This window comes from Rhinichthys klamathensis, unplaced genomic scaffold, assembly GCF_029890125.1.
Source record: "Rhinichthys klamathensis goyatoka isolate OS25496 unplaced genomic scaffold, OSU_Roscu_1.1 h1tg000123l_1, whole genome shotgun sequence".
Classification (NCBI taxonomy): domain Eukaryota; kingdom Metazoa; phylum Chordata; class Actinopteri; order Cypriniformes; family Leuciscidae; genus Rhinichthys; species Rhinichthys klamathensis.
Window position 1 is genome coordinate 7,364,844 of NW_026606660.1, and position 24,328 is coordinate 7,389,171.

The window sequence follows — 24,328 nt, forward strand, 5'->3', positions numbered from 1 at the left end:
CAGCTCTCGCTCAAAACTGCTCTCTTGCTGGCTCTCGCCTCGGTCAAGAGAGTGGGCGGCCTGCACGCGCTGTCATCAAGCGCTGCCTGCCTGGAGTTTGGACCTAACGACAGCAGGGTTGTCCTCAGGCCAAAACACGGGTATATTCCTAAGGTGCTCTCTACTCCTTTCAGAGCACAGGTGATATCTTTGGCTGCGCTATCTTCTCCAGCAGACGAAAGCAACGCTAATTTACTCTGCCCGGTCAGGGCGCTCAGAGTATATTTGGAACGTTCTGCCCTGTTCAGACAGACAGAGCAATTGTTCGTATGCTTTGGCGGCCGCACCAAAGGTCTCGCTGTTTCAAAGCAGAGAATATCGCGCTGGATAGTTGATGCTATAGCGCTGGCTTATGAAGCCAAGGGCCTTCAGTGCCCCTTGGGCATCAGAGCTCACTCTACGAGAGGGATGGCCTCCTCGTGGGCGTGGTCGAGTGGGATACCCATTCAAGATATTTGTGCGGCAGCAGGCTGGGCCTCGCCGTCAACATTTATCAGGTTTTATAACCTACAGGTCCCCTCATTGCACTCCAACATACTGTCGGTCTAGCTATGCATAGGCTGGAGTGTGTACATGCTGAGCATTATCTCCTCCCTTATAGGGTCCGTCTCTGACTGACTTAGAGGATTTTTCATGCATATCAGTACATAAAAATGTGCTTGTGTGTTTCTCTGGACGCCCATTGGGCCGTTCCACATTATCCCTTATAAAGCCCGCCTTCGGCCGGCTCGTTGGATAATTACTTTGCTTAAAAGGCTCAGGCATCTGCCTCCGGCTTAATAGAGCGAAGTCAGCACGCACAGCGTTTTACATGGTGTTCCCATAGCGTAAGCTACTTACGCAATAGGAGGAACCTCTCGAAAGGGAACGACTCGGTTACTAACGTAACCTCGGTTCCCTGAGAGGAGGGAACGAGTATTGCGTAATCTGCCGTGCTTGTGCTTGGTCAGTTCGCTTCAGTCGATTGAACCTAAAGAACTCAGACGACGGGGCGCCCAATATATAGCCCTTGGCCACGCCCATCTTGGCGGGCTCTGACGCACGCGGGCGCGAAGCACGCTCATTGGAAGCGGGTTCAGAGTCGCCCGGTCATAGGTTCGTGCAGTTGCCGCAGCACAGCCAATGACCGAGCTGCCTCGCTCATTGCTGTATGCTGTGCAGCTGCAATGCGTTTTACATAAAGACTTCAATATTTCTCGAGAAAAGGAGTTTTCCCATAGCGTAAGCTACTTACGCAATACTCGTTCCCTCCTCTCAGGGAACCGAGGTTACGTTAGTAACCGAGTCGTTCAGCCATCCATGATCCCCGCATCTGTAAGAAAAGACATTTCAGTGAATTTCCATCTCCAGTATCATTGCTCTGTCTACTCGCCTGATTTCTGCCATTACGCTCAGTGCTGTCAATAAGACCTCATTACTCTGTCTCCGAGTCCGAGTGCTGTAACAACACAGTTGCACACTAGGGGAGGCTTAATATAGATCTACATAAAGATCTTGGAAATATTTTCCAACTTTGAAAGTTTTAACTGCTTTTTGCTACATTGAACTTTATATTGACTCAGTCTGATTTTCTATTTCTTTCTTGGATGATATAAAACAGGGTTGTTGTTTTTTTGCAGGAAAACTTACATTTTGTAAATATGGAATTTTTCCATTAACCCTCTGATGCTCTTCAAAAAAAAGTCACACTCATGGTCTTCGGGGTCTATTGGACCCCAGACAACAACATTTAATTTTGTAACCGAACAATATTTTTTTTTTTAACAAATATAATTTTACTCTGTTTATTAATGTTTTTACTCAACATTTGTGCAGTTTTTGGAGAATTTATGATTTTTTTAAAATTATTATAAATAAATAAATAAATATTTAATTAAATAGGATTTTTACAAAAAAACAGCATTTTATGTTAAATAAATTTTATAAAAGACCCAGATTTCTAACTTTCATTCCTGGGGATACCATGGATAATTTTACAAGGTTTAATGTAAGATTTTTGCCCATTTTTTGGAAAATACAGGTTAAAATTTGTAATAAATCACTTTAACCACTAGATGGCTATAGAGCTCCATTATATGCTATTTGCTATTTGAATTACTGAAAGATTTAGTTTCTAAAGTTGGATTCAGTTGGATTCATATCTAAATATTATAAAATCACAATTATAACAAAAATAAAATATTTTTTGTCAAAATTTAGCATTTTTTGTACTGAAAAAACACTATGCATGGTAAACCGCATGACTTCTGCAGACAGGGTTGGAGCAGGTTTGGCACTTCACTGTTGTTGTTGTTGTTGTGTGTGTGTGTGTACATTTTATTTTTATTTTTATGTGTACAGTGTCACCAATTTATTTTTGTGGTGGTTCTTCATTTTGTATGATTTTATTTGACAAATTATAAGACTTTTTATAGCCTTACAAATGTATTCCTGTGTGTGTGTGTTTGTGTGTCTGTGTGTGTGTGTGTTTGTGTGTGTATGTGTGTGTGTGCACATTTTCAATGCGTCTAAGTGTTACCAATTTATTTTTCTGGTGGTTCTGCATTTTAGATTATTTTATTTTACAAATGATAAGAGAACAGTTTTTATAGTCTGTATATATTCCTGTATAAATGTATTCCTGTTTATGTGTGTGTTTGTGTGTGTGTGTGCGCCTGTGGTGAGCATGATAATTTTGGATTGTGGATGTTTTTTGCATTGTTGGAAGTGTGCCACTTTATTTCTGTCATTTCTGTCTATGTGTTCTACGTTGTTTCTGATTTTGATGATGTTATTTTGTCTATTTTGATAGCGGGGTCCAATAGACCCCGAAGACCACGAGTGTGACTATTTTTGTCACGCCAACATAAAAACAGATATCATGATTTTTTTTTTTTTTTTTTTTGTAGATCTAGAAAGTGTTGAGAGCCGTAGAAAGTTTCAAACCATTTGGACAAAGAGAACATTTTTTTTAATTTGAGCAAAAGTCATTTGGGGTCCAATAGACCCCGAAGACCATCAGAGGGTTAAAAGAAAGTGTTAAACCTGACTGCGTGTCTACAGTTCTCCAGAAGACCATTTAATAAATTTTCATAAAACAAATTGGCCATCAATATTCTTTGTGATAGAAATCACAAACATTTTGCCAAAACAGTCTAAAGGCTCGTACACACCGGGACGAATATCGGGAATATTAGGAGAATGAAAATATTCTTGTTGCAAATTGATAAATTATGGCTCCTCTGTAATTTATTTTGAAAACACCACATATGGAAACTAGAGATTGTAAGCTTTCAAATGATATATAGTTTGTCAATATTAGTTTAGGTTTAGTATAGGATATTACTGTTTTAAAAATGTAATGGATTTGGGCCCACCGGTGGGCCGCAAAATATTCAAAAAGGTATAAAGCACCAAGTCCATCATAATTAGCCTACAGGTTATAATATGTCTACTTCCACGTCACCCAATTTTTCAAACCATTTAATATCTATCTAAATGTAGGCTATATGAAACATGAGTAAAAGAGTCCCATACTTGGCTGTACAAGGCTGTTTAGCGCCATCTAGTGTTCGAGATATTACAGTGCATTGGCATTGTTTTGGTTCAGACTTCAGACTGACGTCGCTTCCTGTATTTTAAATATGGCGGAGAAACGCATGAAAATGTCGCGCTGGTTTTGGAGCTTATAAAAGTTATTTTTGGACATTTATTTGCTGCTGACAAGAACACATCCCAAAGCAAAACAAAGGTACATTTCGACTGCTGATGAAGCGGTATACTGATATTCAGTATTCTGCAGCGTTTGACTGAATGAATGGAATAACGTTATATCATTTCAGTTCATTTCAATACACTGACGTCCTACGGAATTCTGTTTAATTTACTTTGTAAAAAAAAATCATGGATTTGTTTCATTTACCAAGTAACTGGATTAGTGCAGTAACGTCAGCATGTTACCACAATAGTTGTGTGCAGAATTAAATAGAATTAAAGCTGCAGTCTGACATATTGCAGTGTAATATAGTGCAGAATACGTGATTCTGTAAAGGAGAGCATGTGTGTAGTTTTGTAACCGTAAGAGATTTTGTTTGAACATCTGTACATTTGTGTACTTATTTGCACTATGTATCTTAACAACTGATACAATACTCCCATACTGTTTCAAATTGAAGTGGTGTATAATTCTGCTCATGCTTGCTGTTACATTTAGTCTCATTTGATTTGAAGCATTTTAATTCAAAATGGTAAATAAATAGGATAATTCAACTTTGTATCATCGTTTCTCTGCAGGTTTCCACTATGAGCAGCCGGAGGAAACGTGCGCCGCCGGTGCGCATGGACGAAGAGGCCAAGAGGAGACTGGAGTGGGATATGCTTGAAGATCGGAAAAATGAAGGAGATTATGAAGACATGCAGGAGTCAATCCCAGCACCGTCGGACAGCTGTCAGCCTGGACCAGTGCTTGAGAGCAGCCAGGAAGAGGAGAGCCCGTGTTTTATATCTTCTGCAGGCACAGAAGAAAGACCATCAGAAGAGCGTCCAAGCTGCTCCTTACAGGATTCTCTTCCAGATACCATAGAACTGAATGTGATCCCCCTTTCTGCTCTCGAACAGGGGTGGAACGCTCTGATTGGAGAGTTTGACCTGTATCCAAAGATTCCTTTTGTGCTTGGAGACGATTCCTTCTGCCTGCAGAAAACAGGTGACAATCTAAGTCTGAGTCTGGATAGTCATGAATTAGAGGTTGAGACGGGCAGAAGTGATCCTCTCTGCCCTGTGCCGATTGAATGTTGCTTTGGTGGAAAATTGTTGGAGGATCTGGATTGGCTACAGAAGAGAAAGGTCATTAAATTGTGCCATGCTTCAGGAGATGAATCAGTAAAGGTGTGTATTTCAAAATCATCAGGATTGAGTGGTTTTGTGACTGTGGATTCAATACTCCCATCATTAAAACGCAACATTAACGAATCACTTAACGTGTTTTCTCTCCATTTGCTTTTTTTGAACAGCTGAAAATCGTTCTTCTCGAATCAGGATTGGGCAGACCAGAATTCCTTAGTGAAGGAAATGGGCGAATTAAAAAAGCCAATCAGCTTCTGCAGAAATTAATGGAATTCTTCTATGACTTCATCATCCCCGGTAATCTTAAATATAATTTTAATATGCCACCATTTAGATTCCCAGCAAAAAGTGAGGGGGTCACATCAAAAGTACATTATTTGTTATTTTTGTAAAAGCAAACAGGAAACATAATTACAGTAATACACTTGAGCCTGGAGGTGGAGCTGCACTCCAAGGCCCACTAAGAAAAAAATTGAATTCGAACAAACAATAAATAAAAAATTGATTAAAATAAATAAGTAAATACAACACTATAAATTAGTACAGTACTATAATGAGTTAAAAAAATTAATAATGTAGCATTTTTCAAGTACTATTTTAGACACATTTATAATATGTCTTTATGCAGGATGAAACTATATAGATGCCTTTTAAACCTGTGAGATTCATGGTGCTAAAATGTATTTTTAATTTTTATAAACTGTAGGATAAGCTGAAATTATGCATATTCTGTGCATAGACATTAGTTCCTGTAATATTCTTATACTTTATTCCAATATGATTGTTATTTTTTAGAGGTGATGGACAACGAAGAGGAGGAGTGTGACACTGATCTGGAGCGCCAGAACGTCGAGGAGCTGTACGATCACGTCAGACACCTCCACCTGACAGAAGCAGCGGAGCAGAGCTTCGACGTCCAGCACCCGGGCCTCATACCTGTGCTGAGACCCTATCAGAGTCAGGCGGTCAGCTGGATGCTGAGGAGAGAGAAGTGCAAAAGCAGCAGCTCTCAAGGTTTTTCAAAGCTTTATCATCATCTTTGCTGTATGTCAGTGCATGAGAACAGTTCAGTGCTAATATACAGTCTTTGTATTCCTTGCACAGAGCAACGGTTGCATTTTCTTTGGAGGGAAATTATCACGATTTGTGGCAAAAAACTCTTTTACAATCCTTACTCTGGATGGTATGATTCTTTTTCTACTTTGAGCAGTAAATACCGAAACTGTAGTTAAAACAGATGTGCATGAACTATCCAATAATATCAATATTTAGTTTTGGAGATCAGTCATGCTAGTCATTGTTCAAATCACCTTGACCTCAATCACAGCTTGATCCGAGAGTTTCCTCTGGCTGGAGTGGACTGGCCTGGTGGGATCCTTGCTGATGAGATGGGGCTTGGGAAAACCGTGGAAGTACTGGCCCTTATTCTGTGCAACACCAGGCAAAACCTGGAGCACGGGGTTCTCACTTTACCTGTGGTAAGTTTACAATTACATGTGCCCTTAAATGCTTGTAAATTATTTGACAGAAAAAGCTTCCATTAGTTTATGTATTACCTAAAAATGCAATACATTTGTTAACGCATTTATTCATCTTTGTTAAAGGGTTAGTTCACCCAAAAATGAAAATTATGTCATTAATGACTCGCCCTCATGTCGTTCCAAGCCCGTAAGACCTCCGTTCATCTTCGGAACACAGTTTAAAATATTTTAGATTTAGTCCGAGAGCTTTCTGTCCCTCCATTGAAAATGTATGTACGGTATACTGTCCTTGTCCAGAAAGGAAATAAAGATATCATCAAAGAAGTCCATGTGACATCAGTGGGTTAGTTAGAATGTTTTGAAGCATCGAAAATAAATTTTGGTCCAAAAATAACAAAAACTACGACTTTATTCAGCATTGTATTGTCTTCCGGTTCTGTTGTCAATCCGCGTTCAGTGATGCTGCTGACGTAGACGCTGCTGACGTATAATCTGGTGCGCCCAAACTTCGTTTACAGTCTGAGGGAGACGCACGCTCTAAACAAAACAATCTTCGCAAACATGTCTAAGGATTTCGACACAGAGGAAGACTTGCATTTTTTTGCCCAGCCAAATTTATTTGAACCCGAATACATGGGCGCACCAGATACACGTCAGCAGCGTCTTACGTCAGCAGCGTCAGTGCGGACTTGTGAACGCGGCTTGACAAAAGAACTGGAAGACAATACAATGCTGAATAAAGTCGTAGTTTTTGTTATTTTTGGACCAAAATTTATTTTCGATGCTTCAAAAATTCTAACTAACCCACTGATGTCACATGGACTACTTTTATGACGTCTTTATTTCCTTTCTGGACAAGGACAGTATACCATAGATACATTTTCAATGGAGGGACAGAAAGCTCTCGGACTAAATCTCTAAATATACTGTGTTCCGAAGATGAACGGAGGTCTTACGGGCTTGGAACGACATGAGGGTGAGTCATTAATGACATAATTTTCATTTTTGGGTGAACTAGCCCTTTAACGATAAACAAATACAACTGTTCTTTGTTAGCTCATGTCCATTAAATAATATTATCATATACAGCTTTTTATTTTAATAATGTATTACTAAATGTTGAAAATAACAATAAATAAAATTAATAAATGCTTTGGAAGTATTTTTTTATTGGTAATTCATGTAATTAATATAGGGGGCGCATAGGTCCTGCAGGGGGGCATGGAAAATCAGCAGAAAAAAAGTACATTTGTCCGTCCATTGACAGCTACGCAACTACCACTTTGACGCTTTAAAAAGTTCATAAAGAGATTGTAAAACTAATCCATTTGAATTGAGTGGTTCAGTCCAAATTGTCTGAAGAGACTCGATCGCTTTATATAAGCAGATTTAATTTAGGCTTTTTTTCACATTGTAACATTGATCAGCGAACATAAACAGAAGCTCAGAACCTGCTTGACATGGGAGAACAAACCTCATTGGTTCTTGCGTGTCCAAAAAAGTTTGAGAACCACTGACTTGTGTTCACAAATGTAACCTTATTGTAAAGTGTTACTGGAATTTGCTAATTAAATGGCAAGGGACAATGAAACATATATTTGGTTTTCCAGAAATTAGTTTAAAAAAAAAATGGTTTGTTTTACTGTCGTGTCTCTGTCCTCCCCAGGGACAATCTGTGAATTACTTTGTCCCTCCTCCACCATTAGAGAAACAACGAACCATTAAACATGAGGTGAGACCCAAGGAGAAGATCATTTATCCAGGTAAAAAGTTTTTTAACAGTTTTCATTTGATCAAATGTGATGTAACCAAACAGGACATGTTCCTGGATCAACATCCTGATTGGTCCTAGAGCAGCATTCAAATGCTATTTTTGGGGTAGGGAAAAATATCTTCATTAACATGGTCACAGGTTAGATAATGTTACAGCTAAGGTTGTTGATCCAAGAACATCTCCAATGTGAATAAATAATCTATAATAAATAAGTTATTGCATTCACTTCCTCTCTCTTTTCAGCTGTTCGTGAGATGCTGTTGACTGCGATCAAGGAAATGAAGGTTGGGAAAGGAGCGTCAATCAATGCCATTTTTGCTTATCTAAGGACCATGTACAAGTACGACACCCTGAAGAACCGTAACCATATTAAGAAGATCTTGACCAAACTCATTAGTGAGAACATTGTGGAACAGATCAAAGGACGAGGGCTAGCAGGATCCTTCAAACTGGGGAAGAACTACAAGGAAAAGAAGAGGAAGCCCGCCGATCATCGAACTGTATGTAAATTTCACTTTTTCTATAGAGATTTTTACCCTTTTTTTTGGTTGTGTATTATAAATATCGATTTTTTTTATTATGCATTAGAATTTATTATTGTTTTTTAACCAGGAAAAAATTTATTTTGAAGGATTGGCCAAGATAGGAGCCAAAAAGAACACAAAACCAATACAAATAAGATTGTAAAAAGATTGTAGAACAACATTAAAAACATTTACAATTCTTCCAGTGTTTCAGAGATACCAGATTGTGTAGCTTCATATAGCTTAAATTATTATAATTATAAGATTAAATATATATTTAATTATACATGTATAGTAGAATAAAACGAATAGTTATGTCTTTAAAATCTGTTTGAAAAAGTTGATTTCTGCTACTAATCTTATTGTGCATTTAAGGAACTATATTTTCTAGCATAAGGATGTTACATAAAGGGATAGTTTACCCAAAACGTTTTTTTTTTTTAAGAATAATAGTGACAATTTTATCAAATAAATAAGACACTATTGAAATGTGAAATGAAACGCACTTTTTTCATGTTTTGTACTATTTTTGCAGAAATCATTTGACAAGGCCACTCCCAGGAGAACATCTCGTCGAGTTTCTGCTCTGGATAAAGAGGCATCGCTGACCTCTTATACCACAGCATCAGATTCTGAAGACAGTGTGGCACCTCCTCTCCTCACAGAAGAACTGAAGGGTGAGTCAGGTTCCCTTCTGGACGCAGAGAATCAACAGCAGAAGACGTCAGTAGACATCACAGATGAAGATGATAAAGAAACAGCAGACAAACCCCAACATCAAATGACAAAAAACATCCATATTGAGAGTACTGAAGCAGATCTTACTCAAAACCTAAAGCCTGAACCTGAAACCCCAACTAGAGCGTCTGTGATCCCGTTTAACACTTCAGATTACCGCTTTGAGTGCATCTGTGGAGAGCTCGGGTTGGTGGACTATAAGCCTCGGGTTCAGTGCCTCAATTGTCTGCTGTGGCAGCACGCGGAGTGTGTCAACTATAAAGAGGAGAACCTAGAAACAACCCCGTTTTATTGCCCTCATTGCCTGGTGGCCATGACGCCTGTGTCTACTGGAGCCACTCTTATCATCTCACCCAGCTCCATCTGTCACCAGTGGGTGGATGAAATTAACCGGCACATTCACACCTCCTCCCTTAGAGTGCTGGTAAGGACCAACTAGAGAGCTACTACTACTATTTAGTTAGTTTAACCTGTAGTGGGTACCTTGATTATTTTTTGATTGCATTGTTTATTTAAAAGACTTAAAGGAATAGTTGACCCAAAAATGAAAAATCGGTCATTATTTACTCACCCTCAAGTTGTTCCAAACCTGTATGAATTCCTTCCTTCTGCTGAACACAAAAGAAGATATTTTGAAGAATGTCAGTAACAGTTGATGGGCTCCATTGACTTCTAAATTAAAAATAATAATAATGATGTACACGCATAAATCACTTATGATTAATACTGCAGTATTCCATTAAAATTATTTATTTATTTTTTTACTTGAAACTTGTTTTTAGGTGTATCAGGGCGTGAAGAGACATGGTTTCATCCAACCCCACATTCTGGCTGAGCAGGATGTGGTCATCACCACTTACGACGTGCTGCGCACTGAACTCAATTACGTCGACATCCCACACAGCAACAGCAAAGACGGCCGTCGATTCCGCAACCAGAAGCGCTACATGGCCATACCGAGCCCTCTAGTGGCCGTGGAGTGGTGGCGTGTCTGCTTGGATGAGGCTCAGATGGTGGAGTGCACCACAGCTAAGGTCATCCCATCAGTCACATTCATATTACTGATATTTATCCTGTTCATTTTTTATCTCAGAGACAGCACAATCATTTTATATGAAATAGTTTTTTATCTGTACAGGCAGCAGAGATGGCTTTGCGTCTCACATCTGTTAATCGTTGGTGTGTCAGTGGAACACCTGTGCAGAGAGGTTTGGAAGGTGAGCAGAATTAATATTTCATTCAAAAAAATATCTTGCTGTGTATATATACTGTACATAGACATAGGGCTGGTCCGAAAACCATTTTTTGAGCTTCGAAGCTTCGGTAGTAATGAACATCGAATATTTGAAGCTTCGGAATCTCTATAGCCTATGTCTGTCTGTCCGTTTGTATTTTGATTATTTCGAGAACCGTTCATTCAAACGACTTCACAAGGGAGTGCAGTGTCATATTTGGTGCAATATAGATAGACAGGCGAGACGCGACACGTTCAGAATTAATAAACTTTTAATAAACTACAGAACAGCACGAGCGGGATGCGCGCGCGCCTCACGCGAGCAGAGCTTATATGCTCCGAGAATGGACACTGCACTAGTGATATAAAACACACACACACACACACATGTCTTTTAACTTAAGCAATATTTTTAATAAGGTAGTCTAATATTTTTCTTACTAACAAATTACTGACAAAGTAGGGTAGATTTAAATAAAGAAGCGGCACGCCTCACTCAAGCAGCTGCTGGGCTTATGCTCCGAGAACGGACACTGCGCTAGTGATATAAAACACACACACACGTCTTTTAACTTAAGCAATATTTTTAATAAGGTAGTCTAATATTTTTCTCACTAACAAATTACTGACAAAGTAGGGTAGATTTAAATAAAGAAGCGGCGCGCCTCATGCAAGCAGGGCTTATATGCTCTGAGAACGGACACTGCGCTTGTGATATAAAACACACAAACGTCAAAGCAATATTTTTAATAAGGTAGTCTTATAATATTTTTCTCACTGACAAAGTAGGGTAGATTTAAATAAATAATAAATAATAAAGAAAAACGAAATTTAAATAAAGAAAAACGAAAAATAAACGTGACGTCCCAGTAAAATCTCAAAGTCTCCTATATTTAGCTGTAGATTAATTTAGATTGATAAGGGTAAAAAGGATAATACATTTTGTTTCTATTATTATATGTTCCACAATGTCAAAGCAGCAGCTTAACCCAAAATACAAGCATGCACTTCTGTCCATACAAACTCCGCTGTTCTGCGCTCTAGCCAGTAGCCAGAGAATACTCCCGTTGCAGGAACACGAAGTAGTAGTCCAAGAAGAAGCAAATATATTTATTAAGTAGATATAACGAAGTTATATGTTAAGTATTATATTTCACCAGATTTTATAGTGTAAAACATATTCAAGCGCGAATGAAAACCGTTTCGAGGGGGATGCCAGGTGTGCAAAAAAAAAAAAAAGAAGAATATTCGAATGTCACATTTTCAAATCGAATACCAACACACCGAACGAATATTCGAATATTCGAATATCCGTGTCCAGCCCTACATACACACTACTGTTCAGAAAAACATTTGTTCTGCTTAATATTTTCGTGGAATATTTTTGTATGTCCAAGTTGTACTGTTGGGTGTTTATATATACCAAGTTCTGTCATGAAACTCTAGATTTGCGCAGGCTGGGATGTCCTTAACTCAATTTGTGGCGATCACATTGTTATCTACATAGCGCAGCTGATTGGGTGCTGTTGCATCAGCGGCCAATAAGCTGCGGCTCAACATTCAAATTACTGTTAGCAGTCTGCAGTGTGCTTTTAGAAACCCTCCACCTTCCCCAGCTCCACCTGTGTGTGTGTGTGTGTTTTATGTATACATTTAAAATAAACATCTATTTTTAAATAACCAAACAATCTTTGATTCAAAATTTACGATGCAAGACCACAATGCAGTAAATTATAGAAGTAAAAAATAACCAAGGGATGTTTTGCTCATTTAACAAATGGAAGAATTATATTTTAAAACGATGTATTTATATGTGTAACAATATATTGCAATAAATAGCAATATTTACCAACGTATAATTTTGACTAACACATTTTATTGTATGTGTATAAATATTTATAGTAAAATAACTGGCTGTACTGTAGAAGTGTTTTTCAGAGAAACGAGTATGTGAACTCAGCATGTTTCCTATATATCTGCAAACATATTATGCTTATTATTTTTAGGCTTTAGTAGAGTGATAAAGTTACATACAGCACCTTTAAAAGAACTTCCCAGTCCATTTGACATTTTTGCTACTGTGGTCACAAATAAAATATTTTGGCATTAACGTCAGCAATGAATCAGCCTAATGTAATCAGAAGACCGTTTTATTATGTGATGATAATCGTTTTTGGTTTATATGTTATCTTTTAGACTTGTATGGTCTTGTCCTGTTCTTGGGAGTTGATCCCTATTGGGTGAAGTACTGGTGGGACCAGTTACTCTATCGCCCGTATCGCCACGGCAATACAGGACCACTCTACAATGTCATTGGTCAATTACTGTGGCGATCTGCCAAAAAAGATGTCATTGATCAGGTTAGCAGGTTAAATCTTTGACTTTAATTGTCTAATCTTAACCAACATTGCATCTGTGCTTTAATTTGGTGTCATATACTTAATTTCCAGATCCAAATCCCCCCTCAAACAGAAGAGACCCATTGGCTCAACTTCTCCCCAGTGGAAGGACACTTTTACCACCGTCAGCATGAGGTTTGCTCCCAGGATGCTCTTGTCAAGCTAAGGAAGATCTCTGACTGGTCACTAAAGCTGGGTAGTTTGGACCGACGTACCGTCACTACCATATTATACCCTCTTCTGCGTCTACGCCAGGCCTGCTGCCACCCGCAAGCTGTCAGAGGAGAATTTCTGCCCTTCCAGAAGAGGTTCTTAGAAAAAGATTTTAGATGTAGTTGATCAGTTTTTTGGGGGTGAAGTGTTTCGGTTCATTTCATCCACATTGATTTGTTTGTTTCCTGTTCCAGCACAATGACAATGGAGGAATTGCTGAAGTCGTTGCAGAAGAAATGTCGGGTGGAGTGTGAAGAAGCCCACAGGCAGCTGGTGTGTGCTCTGAATGGTCTGGCTGGAATCCACATCATTAGAGGTGTTGTGAGCCTTGTTTCTGAACACCTACAGTATTTCTGTACCTGTACCTGTACCTGTACCTGTACCTGCCTCGACTGCTGTAGACATTAATGAACGGTTTCCTGTCCTTGCCAGGAGAGTTTGCAGATGCAGCGGAGATGTACAGGGATGTGTTACGATCATCTGAAGAACATAAAGCAAGACTGAAAACTGATTCCCTTCAGGTAAATCATTCCAAATCATTCATTTCTGTCTGTCTGTCGTTCTGTTCTCTCTATCCATCGTTTTTTCTTCGTTCTATCTGCTCTATCTATCGTTTTGTCTGTCTGTCTGTCGTTCTATTCGCTCTATCTATGTTCTGTCTGTCTGTCATTCTGTTTTATCTATCGTTCTATTCGCTCTATGGTTCTATTCGCTCCATCTAACGTTCTGTTCGCTCTATCTATCGTTCTTTAGTCTGTTTCTCTATCTATCTACTGTATCATTCTATTCTCTCTCTATCTATTTATCTATTTATCGCTCTATTCGCTCCATCTAACGTTCTGTTCGCTCTATCGTTCTTTTCTCTCTATTTATTACGGTATTCTGTTTCTCTATCTCTACTGTATCGTTCTATTCTCTCTATCTATCTATCTATCTATCTCTCTATCTATTTATCTATTTATCGCTCTATTCGCTCCATCTAACGTTCTGTTCGCTCTATCGTTCTTTTCTCTCTATTTATTACGGTATTCTGTTTCTCTATCTCTACTGTATCGTTCTATTCTCTCTATCTATCTATCTATCTATCTCTCTATCTATTTATCTATTTATCGCTCTATTCGCTCCATCTAACGTTCTGTTCGCTCTATCGTTCTTTTCTCTCTATTTATTACGGTATTCTGTTTCTCTATCTCTACTGTATCGTTCTATTCTCTCTATCTATCTATCTATCTGTCTATCTATCTATCTATCTATCTATCTATCTATCTATCTATCTATCTATCTATCTATCTATCTATCTATCTATCTATCGCTCTATCTATCGTTCTATCTATTGTTCTATTCTCTCTATCTATCGTTCTGTCTGACGTTCTATTCGCTTTATCTAATCGTTCTGTTCGTTCTATCGTTCTATTCACTTTATCCATTCATCCAGTTCCAAATCCTTTTTTTTTTTTTTACTTATTTCAATTCATCGTTCCAAATTTATCTTTATTATTGTTTTGTCACCTCCTGTTAAAAAGATGTTGAAAATTGTTCCAGAGTTTTTATTTTGGTGTGCAATTTATTGTTGCTTCTCGATTTTTTTTTTGTCTGAAATTATAGAGGCTTCATGCAACTCATAATCTGATGGAGCTTCTAAATGCAAAGCATCCTGGGATTCCACCAACCCTGAGAGATGACAGTCTCAAAGAAGAGGTTGGCTTACATATAATACATTTTTTAATAAGAAAATGAGTTCAGTCTGCTATCATTTCTAGTTCCATGTGTTTTTATCCTAGGCTGAGCAGCTGAAGCAGCATTACATGGCGAAGGTGAATTCAGAGGTTTCAGAAGCACAGCAGAACCTGCAACCTGTTCTTCAGCACATCAAAGAGCTAAAACGCAAGGTAAAAGCTCATTTATCATAGAGCTTATTTTTCATCTTAGTGTTTTAGTTGAGGTTTTTTTGTATTCAGTTTAATAATTGATAATTGTATGCTTTGCCCTAGGTGAACGTTCGCTCTCCCTGGTGGCTGGATGTCATACAGCAGGCCATTCAGTACTCTATGGATGATGACCTTGTGGGCCGCATCCAAAATGAGCTCACTTGCAGTTATAAACAACAAGCCAACAAGCTCTCTTTGGCAGACAAGTAATCTTTCACCATTCACTTTAATCCTTTTTAACAGACAAATATTTTTAATGCATAAATTACCATTTAACAAAAACGTCTCATTCATAGGTTTCGAGATGCTCGTGGTCTTCAGTTTCTGCTCAGCACTCAAATGGATGATTTGATGAAATCACAGAAAACGGTCCAAGATGCTGTAAAGAAGCTGGAGGGGCCGCCATCTCCGCAAGTCATAGAGGAAACAACACTTTGCCACCTACGACCTGTTCGACTGCCACTGAACAAGTAAAATCTTTTCAATGTTTTATAGGTGAAGTGCATACTTTATATTACAGTAGCAGCAGGACCAAACTGAATTGGAAAAATAATGACTGTTTCCAAACAGTGTGATTCAGAAATCAAGGGCCCCTAGTGAAAATGGATGAATTTAAAATGTACTACATTTTTCATTGCACATTATAACAATAATGCATTGCCTCTTTATGTTCCATATGTTTTGTAACTCTCATTGTTTTTGCTTTTTTTTGCTTTGGAGTTTCTAGCGTTACGTCATACTTGTAAATTGTTGTAATTGTTCACCTCATTTGAATTTAAAATGTGTTCTTTTAATATTTCTTCCATAGCTGTGTGTTTTGCAAAGCTGATGAACTTTTTACGGACTATGAATCAAAACTTTTCTCTCACACGTAAGTTATAAAATAACATTAAATCAATTAGTCATTAGATACTGTGCAATTTATGATATTTCATCAAGAAATTAAAGTTCTGATAAAACTCACCCTCATGTCGTTCCAAACCCGCATGACTTTTCTTTCTTCTGTAAAACACAAATGAGATTTTTAGCAGAATGCTAAGCTGCTTTCATCCATAAAATATAGTATCATAAAGAAAAGTATCATAAAAGTTGTCAAAATAACTGAATGCATTATAGTCCAAGTAAACCAATAAAAGAAAGTCATGGGTTTCTAAAGACATTTGGGTAAACTATTCTTTATAAAACACTATATGCAGAAAGTAAAGTCAGTAAACTTTATTTTTTGGTGACACTTTACAGTAAGGTTTCATTTGTAAACATTAACTACATTAGTTAAGATGAACTAACAATGAACAATACTAATTTCTACTGTCATTGTGAACTAACTTGAACAAACAACTAACAGTTGTTTTTAACATTAACAAAGGTTAACAAATGCTGTAAAGATATATTGCTCATAGTTAGTTCATGTGAAATAATGCATTAACTAATGTTAACAAGTCAGACCTTATTATAAAGTGGGGGTTTTTTATGCGTTTTGGGCAGAGTAAAGGGGCAGACGGCCATCTTTGAGGAAATGATTGAAGATGAGGAAGGTCTGGTGGACGACAGACTCCCCACCACCAGTCGAGGATTGTGGGCGGCCAGTGAGACAGAACGAGCCCTTAAAGCCACCCTGTCCTTCGCCAAGGTCCGCCGCTTGGAGTCTGGCCTCATAGAGGAGGGAAACTCTTTCATGGAGCTCTTTGAGTCCTGGAAGAAAGAATATAAGGTTTGTGATCGATTTCTCATTGAGTGATGAAGTGCTTTAATGTATTCATCACAACGCCTGTCTCACGACCATCTGGTGCTCTTTCAGCTGCTGCACGAGTACTGGATGTCACTGCGGGATCACGTGTCGGCCATAGATGAGCTGGGCATGGCCACCGAGAGGCTGCGTGTGCGGTTACCTGATGAGCCCAAACCCAAAGTGCTGCATATCATAGAACCTCACGAGGTGATGATGACAAAAACAATCCCATCTGTCATCCTTAATGTGACTTAAGAGAAGTAAGAGCCTTTAGTTTGTCTCTTTTTACATGTGAACAGGTGGAGCAGAATAGGATAAAGCTGCTCAATGACAGGGCAGTGGCCAAATCACAACTGCAAAAAAAGCTTGGGCAGTTTCTCTATCTCAATAACCTGGAGAAGGTAAAACATGATGTCTTTCTCACTTTAAAGGAACTTTATTTAACATTTAGTAACGTTTTTGCACAAAAGTCTACCCGTTTTCATCCTCTCTCTGAACCTTGGAGCTAAGTATTTTTTGCTACTATACCTTTAAGAGTTCTATCTTAAAGGGATAGTTCCCCCAAAAATGAAAATTAGCCCATGTTTGACTCACCCTCAAATGTATATGAGATTCTTCGGTAACACTTTATTTTGATGGTCCCTTTTGAACATCCTGTTGACTATAAGTAACTTTGCAACTACATGTCAACTTATTCTACCCCTAACCCTACCAGTCTACTAATACTCTACTATCACTCTAATGAGAGTTAGTAGAGATGTAGGTTTAACGTTACTTATAGTCAACTGAATGTATTAAAGGGACCACCATCCAAATAAAGTGAAACCGATTCTTCTTTCAGACGAATACAATCAGAGTTATATTAAAAAATCTCCTGGCTTTTCAAAGTTTTATAATGGCAGTGAATGACTGTTTCTGTTTTGAAGTCCATAAAAGTGCATCTATCCATCATAAAAGAGCTCCACACGGCTCCGGGGGGTTAATAAAGGCCTTCTGAAGCGATGCATTTGAGCCGTGTGGAGCACTTTTATGATTGATAGATGCACTTTTATGGACTTCAAAACAGAACCAGCTAAAAGAAGAATATCATATACACCTAGGGTGACCTGAGGGTGAGTAAATCATGGGCTAATTTTCATTTTTGGGTGAACTAACCCTTTATGGCAAGATGCAACAGGCAAAACCATATTTTTTTCATGCACTGTTCCGTAACATGTCTTCTTTCAAACTAGTAGAATGAAAACATCAAAAATACACATTTAAGTGTTTATTTTATTACACTTTATCTAATTGCATTTGTAGATTTAAATTATAAAACATATATTTAAAGGCTGTTTTCTCAACAACAGCATAAAAGACTTTATGCACTGACCAGAAATCTCCATTTTATTAGTTCTTACTTGCACCAAACTGTCTATATTCTGAAGGTTTTTAAAAGGGGGTTTGTTCATATAACATTTACCTGAACTAAATACAACATTTTATTCCTAAAAACATGGTGAATGTTTTTGATTTATGGAGTTATAAACTGAGATATATCCAAAATCCCCCCTGTAAATTCTTTAGCTCTGTCAACAAAATGAAAAAAAAATAGCTTTATCTAATTTTCAGATTTCTGTTGTAAAAATGTATGCAAATGAGAAATTAGTGCATATTTAATAAGATGGATGATGCATATAATTGCGTATTTAAACAACATTTCAGATCATTTGTAATACAAAACAATTCTCTCTATGTACTGTGATTAATCAACTAGTGATAGTCTGGTGAAATCTATCAGTTAAATTGTTTACCTTATTCACCTGTAGTGTCTTGTCTTAAAGATACATTACGCAACTTCTGTCATGACTGGCTGAACTGTCTTCATGTGAAACGAGTAGAAAAGTCTCTAGTTTAGCTTCTACAAAAGTTCTGGGTGGATTAGGGATGGTATTTTACTTTACGATGTAAAATTGAGCCTGTATACATAGTATATTCAAACTTTTAAAACGGCAAGAAAAATCCTGTTTTGCATGATATGTCTTTAAGACACTGTGTACTTGTAGTACATGTGTAGATAAACTGTTGCATTTGATGTAGTAATTCATGTATGGATTGATTCAGTCTCAGGATAAGTCCACTGGCGGTCTGAATCCAGAACCATGCCCAATCTGTGCTCGACCACTGGGTCAGGAGGTAAAATAAAAACAAAAATGAGTTTGGCAAGTGTATTTGTATGTATATACTCTGAAGGTGTTTTGTTTTTGACTGATAGTGGGCCGTACTGACCTGTGGACACTGTTTCTGTAACGAGTGCATCGCCATCATCGTGGAGCAGTACAGCGTCGGCAATCGTCGTAGAGCCATAAAGTGCGCCATATGCCGGCAAACCACTTCACATTCAGAGATCTCGTATGTGTTCACCACTGAGAGCGCCCACCAGGGGCAGGACATCCCTGTGAAGGTCAGAGGCAATTCCTGCTTTTTTTTTTGGCTTTTGATGTTTTTTATAATGCAATTGTTCTTACTGGGATGAAATACTAATGTGATATTTTCAGGCAGGTCAGATATGATTGTGGCATCTCTGTAATCTCTTTAGGGTAGCCACTCCACGAAGGTCGAAGCTGTGGTTCGAGTCCTAAAGAAAATCCAGATGACCGACCCGGGAGCCAAGTCTCTTGTGTTCTCCACGGTAACGCTCTCATTAAATGAGTTACTACATCAAACAGCAGACTACAGCTCTTAACCTTTGACCTTACATTTACGCCTCATCTGTCAGTGGCAGGGCGTCCTGGACATCATTGCGAAAGCCCTTTTCGACAATAACATGGAGTTTGCACAGATCAACGGAATTCACAAATTTCAGGTTTGTGTTGAATATGATGACATATGATGACATATGATGGATTTTTTCCCTTTGCTTTCTGTAATTAATATAAAGTATCTCATTAGAAAACAAGTAGAGACACTAAAATGAGCCATGTTTCATAAATGTAATTATTTCTGTTACCTTTAATTACCCATACCCACAGTATTTTTAAAATATATATACTTTTTTTTTTTTTTTTTTTTGCTTATAAATGAGATGCAAAACTCTGGGAATTAAATAAAATCCATTTTAATCCAATCCTGTTTTTTGTTTTATTTTTTAATGTATAATATGAATTTATTAATTTCAAATGAGACACAAAACTGGACATTAAATTAATCAACTTTAAAACATTTTTTTGAAGATTTTTTTATTTATTTAAATGTACTATTTATTTAATTTAATTTATTTATTTTAAATGTGACAAACAAACCTCTGGAAATTAAATAGATTTTGGAACTGTTTATTTATGTATTATTATTTTGGTTTATTTATCTATTTATTTTTTGTAATTATTTAGTTAATTTTTTTAGATAAGCCAAACTATGAAAACTACGCTTTCTGTTATTCAGATAGTTGAGTTCAGTTAGCGGTTCATGACATCTTAAAATGGCCAAATTTTATCCAAATAATTGGACTGTTTGATTATCCCCCACTGCATTTCTTTAACCACAAAGCTGTCTCCCCATAATACATATAAAATGTGAAATGATGATTGGTGCATTAATTTTTTTAGGAGAACCTGAGTGCTTTTAAATACGAGGATAAGATCAACATCTTGCTGATGCCGCTGCACACGGGCTCAAACGGGCTGAACATCATCGAGGCGACGCATGTGCTGCTGGTGGAGCCCATCCTAAACCCCGCCCACGAGCTGCAAGCCATCGGAAGAGTGCACCGGATTGGCCAGACCAAGTAGGCATCAACCCATTCACAAACTGTTCAGCATGCTCTCAACACATGTTGCTCACATGAGTTTGAATCTGGCTTGCAGCATATTTCTTTTATCAATAAAATCGCACAAATTCCAAAAAGGTTTTTGCATATTTAAACACAAAAAACAATGACAGGCCTCATGTTATCAGATTATTCAATGTTTTTCATCAATTTTCCAGACCCACATTTGTACATCGGTTTCTGATCAAGTCCACCATTGAGGAGCGAATGCAAGCCATGCTAAAAACAGTAGAAAAGAGGTGAGTCCTTTACACACAAGGAGGGCATTTTAAATAAATAGTCCTTGAAATCAAAATTATACTGACTTTTAGTCTATTTATGTTAAACCCTATATAACCATCCTCATACAAGAAGTGCACTGCTAGAAGTTCCCCTTTTTTAAAATATCTCCCACCCTAATTTCCTGGTCAACACAGGAAAGAAAACCTCATTTGTCAAGTCACTTAATGGGATCAGAGTAATTGCACTCTTAAAGGGATAATTCACCCTAAAATGAAAATTAAGAATAATTTATGCCCTTTAGTTTATGGACCACAAAAGGAGAATAAAGAAAAAAAATGTCCAGCTCTCGCTCATCCATTTTATGGCAGTGAATAGCGACCAGCATCAAGCTTTTTTTTTAAAAAGAAGCAAAAGTATCACAGAATGAACCCATGTTGTATATTCCAAGTGTTCTGGGCATATACGATATGGTTTGGTGAAAAACAAATCTAAATTTAATGAATCATTAAACAAAATTCTTGACCTTGGCCTTTGGTCTGCTCTGCATGCCTGCATGACTTTATAAGCGCCGCAGTTCACCCTGTCTCACCCAGAAAAAATTGTGAGAAATCAAAATAAATTAAATAAAAACGCGAAATGAAATACAACCCATGTACCCTTTTCTCTGAGGTGTATATAACCGTGGGGTCCCTTCATCAGATAAACGGAGTTCCTGTCCGGTGATATCTGACTCGGTGAAGAAAGAACACAGATAACTTTGGGGGGTTTCATGTCATGTTTTTGTTAATCTTGATTTCTCACAACTTGTTTGCTTTTTCTGGGTGAGGAGCTAATAGAGGGACACTAATACGCACATCGTCAAACCCTATTGTATACCCCGGAACACTTGGAGGTAACACTTTATTTTAAGGTGATGTATTTACACGTTACTACATGTGCTTACTAGTAATAACAGTAAATTATGCATAATAACAAGTAACTAACCCTAAACCAAACCCTAACTTTAACTCTATAGTAAGTACATTTAGTTAATATCACTAAGTACTCATTTGAGTACGTACAATGTAACTACGTCACCTTAAAATAAAGCGTAACCCACTTGGAATATACGACACGATTCACTTGGAAATATATCTTTGATCATTTTGCGTCTTTTTTTAAAAACTTGACGCTGATCGCAATTTACTGCCATTATGTGTACGAGCATGAGCGGAACTTTTTTTTACAATTATTTGTATTAAATTAAATTAAATTAAATTAAAAAGGCTGTATGCCATTTGAACAACACCAGGGTGAGTAAATTATGACTTGATGTTCATTTTAAGGTGAACTATAATTCTTCTTATAAATATAATTTATAAGCATATTTATATTGTTTTTTTGCTTTGTTTACTTAAAAAATGACCTTGACTAATCTGTCTCAAATCAACATCTTCTTCAGTCATAGTTCCACGTCCATGAAGCATTCGGAGGCCTCCGTATTTACAGTGGCAGATCTGGCCGAGCTGTTCACAGAGGATAGCGAGGCTCTTGAGTAAATGTCTCTGTCCAGAGGCCAGTAATGTGAACACAACACCAACACCAGCCAGGAGACGAGCTGACCGCTGCTCTCCAGCACGCCAATATGTTTGCTTTGCACATTCCCCTTTCTATACGATCTGTCCCGTGGTGTAATTTATTCATTATACTCGATGTGGAAAAGAAAATAATTGAATGTATAAGTCTTGTATTTTCTAGATTGATTTTTTCTAGATCGATTGATAGTAGGTGCGATTTTTATTAATGCCTTGTGCATAAACAAATGTTTTTTTAATAATGATTTAAAGATCTGTATTTAAATTAGAATACATTTCTAATATTAAACATGCTGTACAGTGGATTCGTTTTATCATTAGCACTCGTGTATTTGTGATTAATCGAACAAACGTTTTATAAGAAGCCCACTGTAATCACAGTCTGTCAATCTGTGCTGTAAAGTTGATCATTCCAATAATATGTCACACATCGTGTTATGCGCTTGTCTTGTTTTATTTTTTAATCTAAATGCGTTTTATGATCTTTTTCATTATGTTTAGGAAGGAAATCGTTTGACTTTACTGCACTGATCTCTGGGGGAGTGTCTTCCGTTCAGACGCTCCATTCAGTGGATTGTCTGCGGAAAGTTGTAGCAGACCATGTAGGAACATTTATCTGGTGCTATTTGCAAGACAAAAGATCCGTGATTCAATGTCTGTAAAACTCTTCCAATAAAGACCACTTGTAAAAAGTAAAACCAGAAAGTAAAAGGAAAAAAGAGACTTTCTTTGTCTTGGAATTACCATGTACAAAGACATAGAAACTGTATTCTTTCTGTTAAGCTGTATTGGAAAACATTCTAATATCTTTTTATTATAATATCATTTTGTGATAACCAAAATACAGTCTTGCACATTTTCAAATGGAACAAAATTAACCAATAAATTGATGACATAAAGAGAAGCATTTTTATTGTATATTTCCATTGTGCAGTTTGCCATGTACGGTAAATTGGAATGTGATTTTCTCTCTCAGGGAAACATGCTTAGCAGACTGATCATTTTATTGAATATCCTCTGAAAATTCAATTCAGGCATTGATTTAGGGTTTCTGCGGGTCCTAAAAAGTCTTAAATTCATGAAGTTATGGCATTAAATGTTGCATACATTGCAAAAAATGCTTGTCTACCTCAGTGTTTTTGTCCTGTTTTCCCAATACAAATATCAAAACATTTTTGATACGTTTCCTTGATATCCAATTGAAGTCTTGAAAATGTATATCTCCAGTAAATGCATCTTGATTTAAGAATCTTTAGACAATTGCACTGGAAAATACTGAGGAAGAGCATCCCTTTTTTGCCGCGTGATCAGAAGATACAGTAAAAGTTATGTCCATATTCTAGTGGTTTAGAGCAGAGGTATTCAACGTATTTTTTTTTTATTTTTTTTTTGGTAAATGATTTAATAAGTAATGGATATATTTTGGAAATTGTTTTCAGACTCTGAAGTGTTGCTAATGCAACTCGTGTTTGTCCCTAGACATTTACATTTCGAGAACATATTGACGTATTGTGTTCCCTTCAATTTATTACTTCAATTTTCTTTACTTGGTCTTAAAAAGTCTTTAATTTACATTCTTAAAACCTGCAGAATCCCCGTTGACTCCAATGCCATCATTTTGCATTTTACCATCTAACATTTGAAAATCTCCCTCACAAGGTTGAACGACTGACCTCTTTCTCTGTCCAAACAGTCTTAAACACATCAACTCCACTGCAAAGGTGTCACTGAACTGCCCTTGACTCAGTCTGATGGGATTTCTTTTCAAGCGAGTCGTTGGGGTTCCCGAAACAGTAAAGCGTTTGCCATGCCCTTTAAAAACCTATACAGACAAAAGAGTGAGA

The 24,328-nt window shown here is 37.4% G+C and overlaps 1 protein-coding gene across 1 annotated transcript; it reads left to right on the plus strand.

Moving 5' to 3' along the window:
* Positions 1-3,660: 3,660 nt before the first annotated feature.
* shprh (SNF2 histone linker PHD RING helicase) lies at positions 3,661-22,659 on the plus strand. Its single transcript, XM_056256032.1, has 30 exons — positions 3,661-3,769; positions 4,312-4,905; positions 5,031-5,160; positions 5,659-5,877; positions 5,968-6,046; positions 6,191-6,341; positions 8,011-8,107; positions 8,362-8,618; positions 9,178-9,804; positions 10,163-10,414; positions 10,519-10,597; positions 12,811-12,974; positions 13,065-13,321; positions 13,421-13,542; positions 13,659-13,747; positions 14,832-14,924; positions 15,008-15,115; positions 15,218-15,360; positions 15,451-15,624; positions 15,963-16,025; positions 16,640-16,865; positions 16,953-17,090; positions 17,183-17,284; positions 18,987-19,058; positions 19,138-19,326; positions 19,462-19,554; positions 19,642-19,728; positions 20,468-20,646; positions 20,847-20,927; positions 22,352-22,659. The coding sequence occupies exons 2-30, from the start codon at positions 4,321-4,323 to the stop codon at positions 22,446-22,448; spliced, it is 4,953 nt and encodes a 1,650-aa protein (XP_056112007.1). The 5' UTR covers positions 3,661-3,769; positions 4,312-4,320; the 3' UTR covers positions 22,449-22,659.
* The last annotated feature ends 1,669 nt before the right edge of the window (positions 22,660-24,328 follow it).

Excerpts from the sequence above, each read along its gene's own strand:
- shprh (XM_056256032.1), top strand. The coding sequence starts at position 4,321 with ATGAGCAGCCGGAGGAAACGTGCGCCGCCGGTGCGCATGGACGAAGAG. Across the intron at positions 8,619-9,177 it reads AGCCCGCCGATCATCGAACT|AAATCATTTGACAAGGCCAC; the intron begins GTATGTAAATTT and ends CTATTTTTGCAG. Across the intron at positions 15,625-15,962 it reads GTTCGACTGCCACTGAACAA|CTGTGTGTTTTGCAAAGCTG; the intron begins GTAAAATCTTTT and ends TTTCTTCCATAG.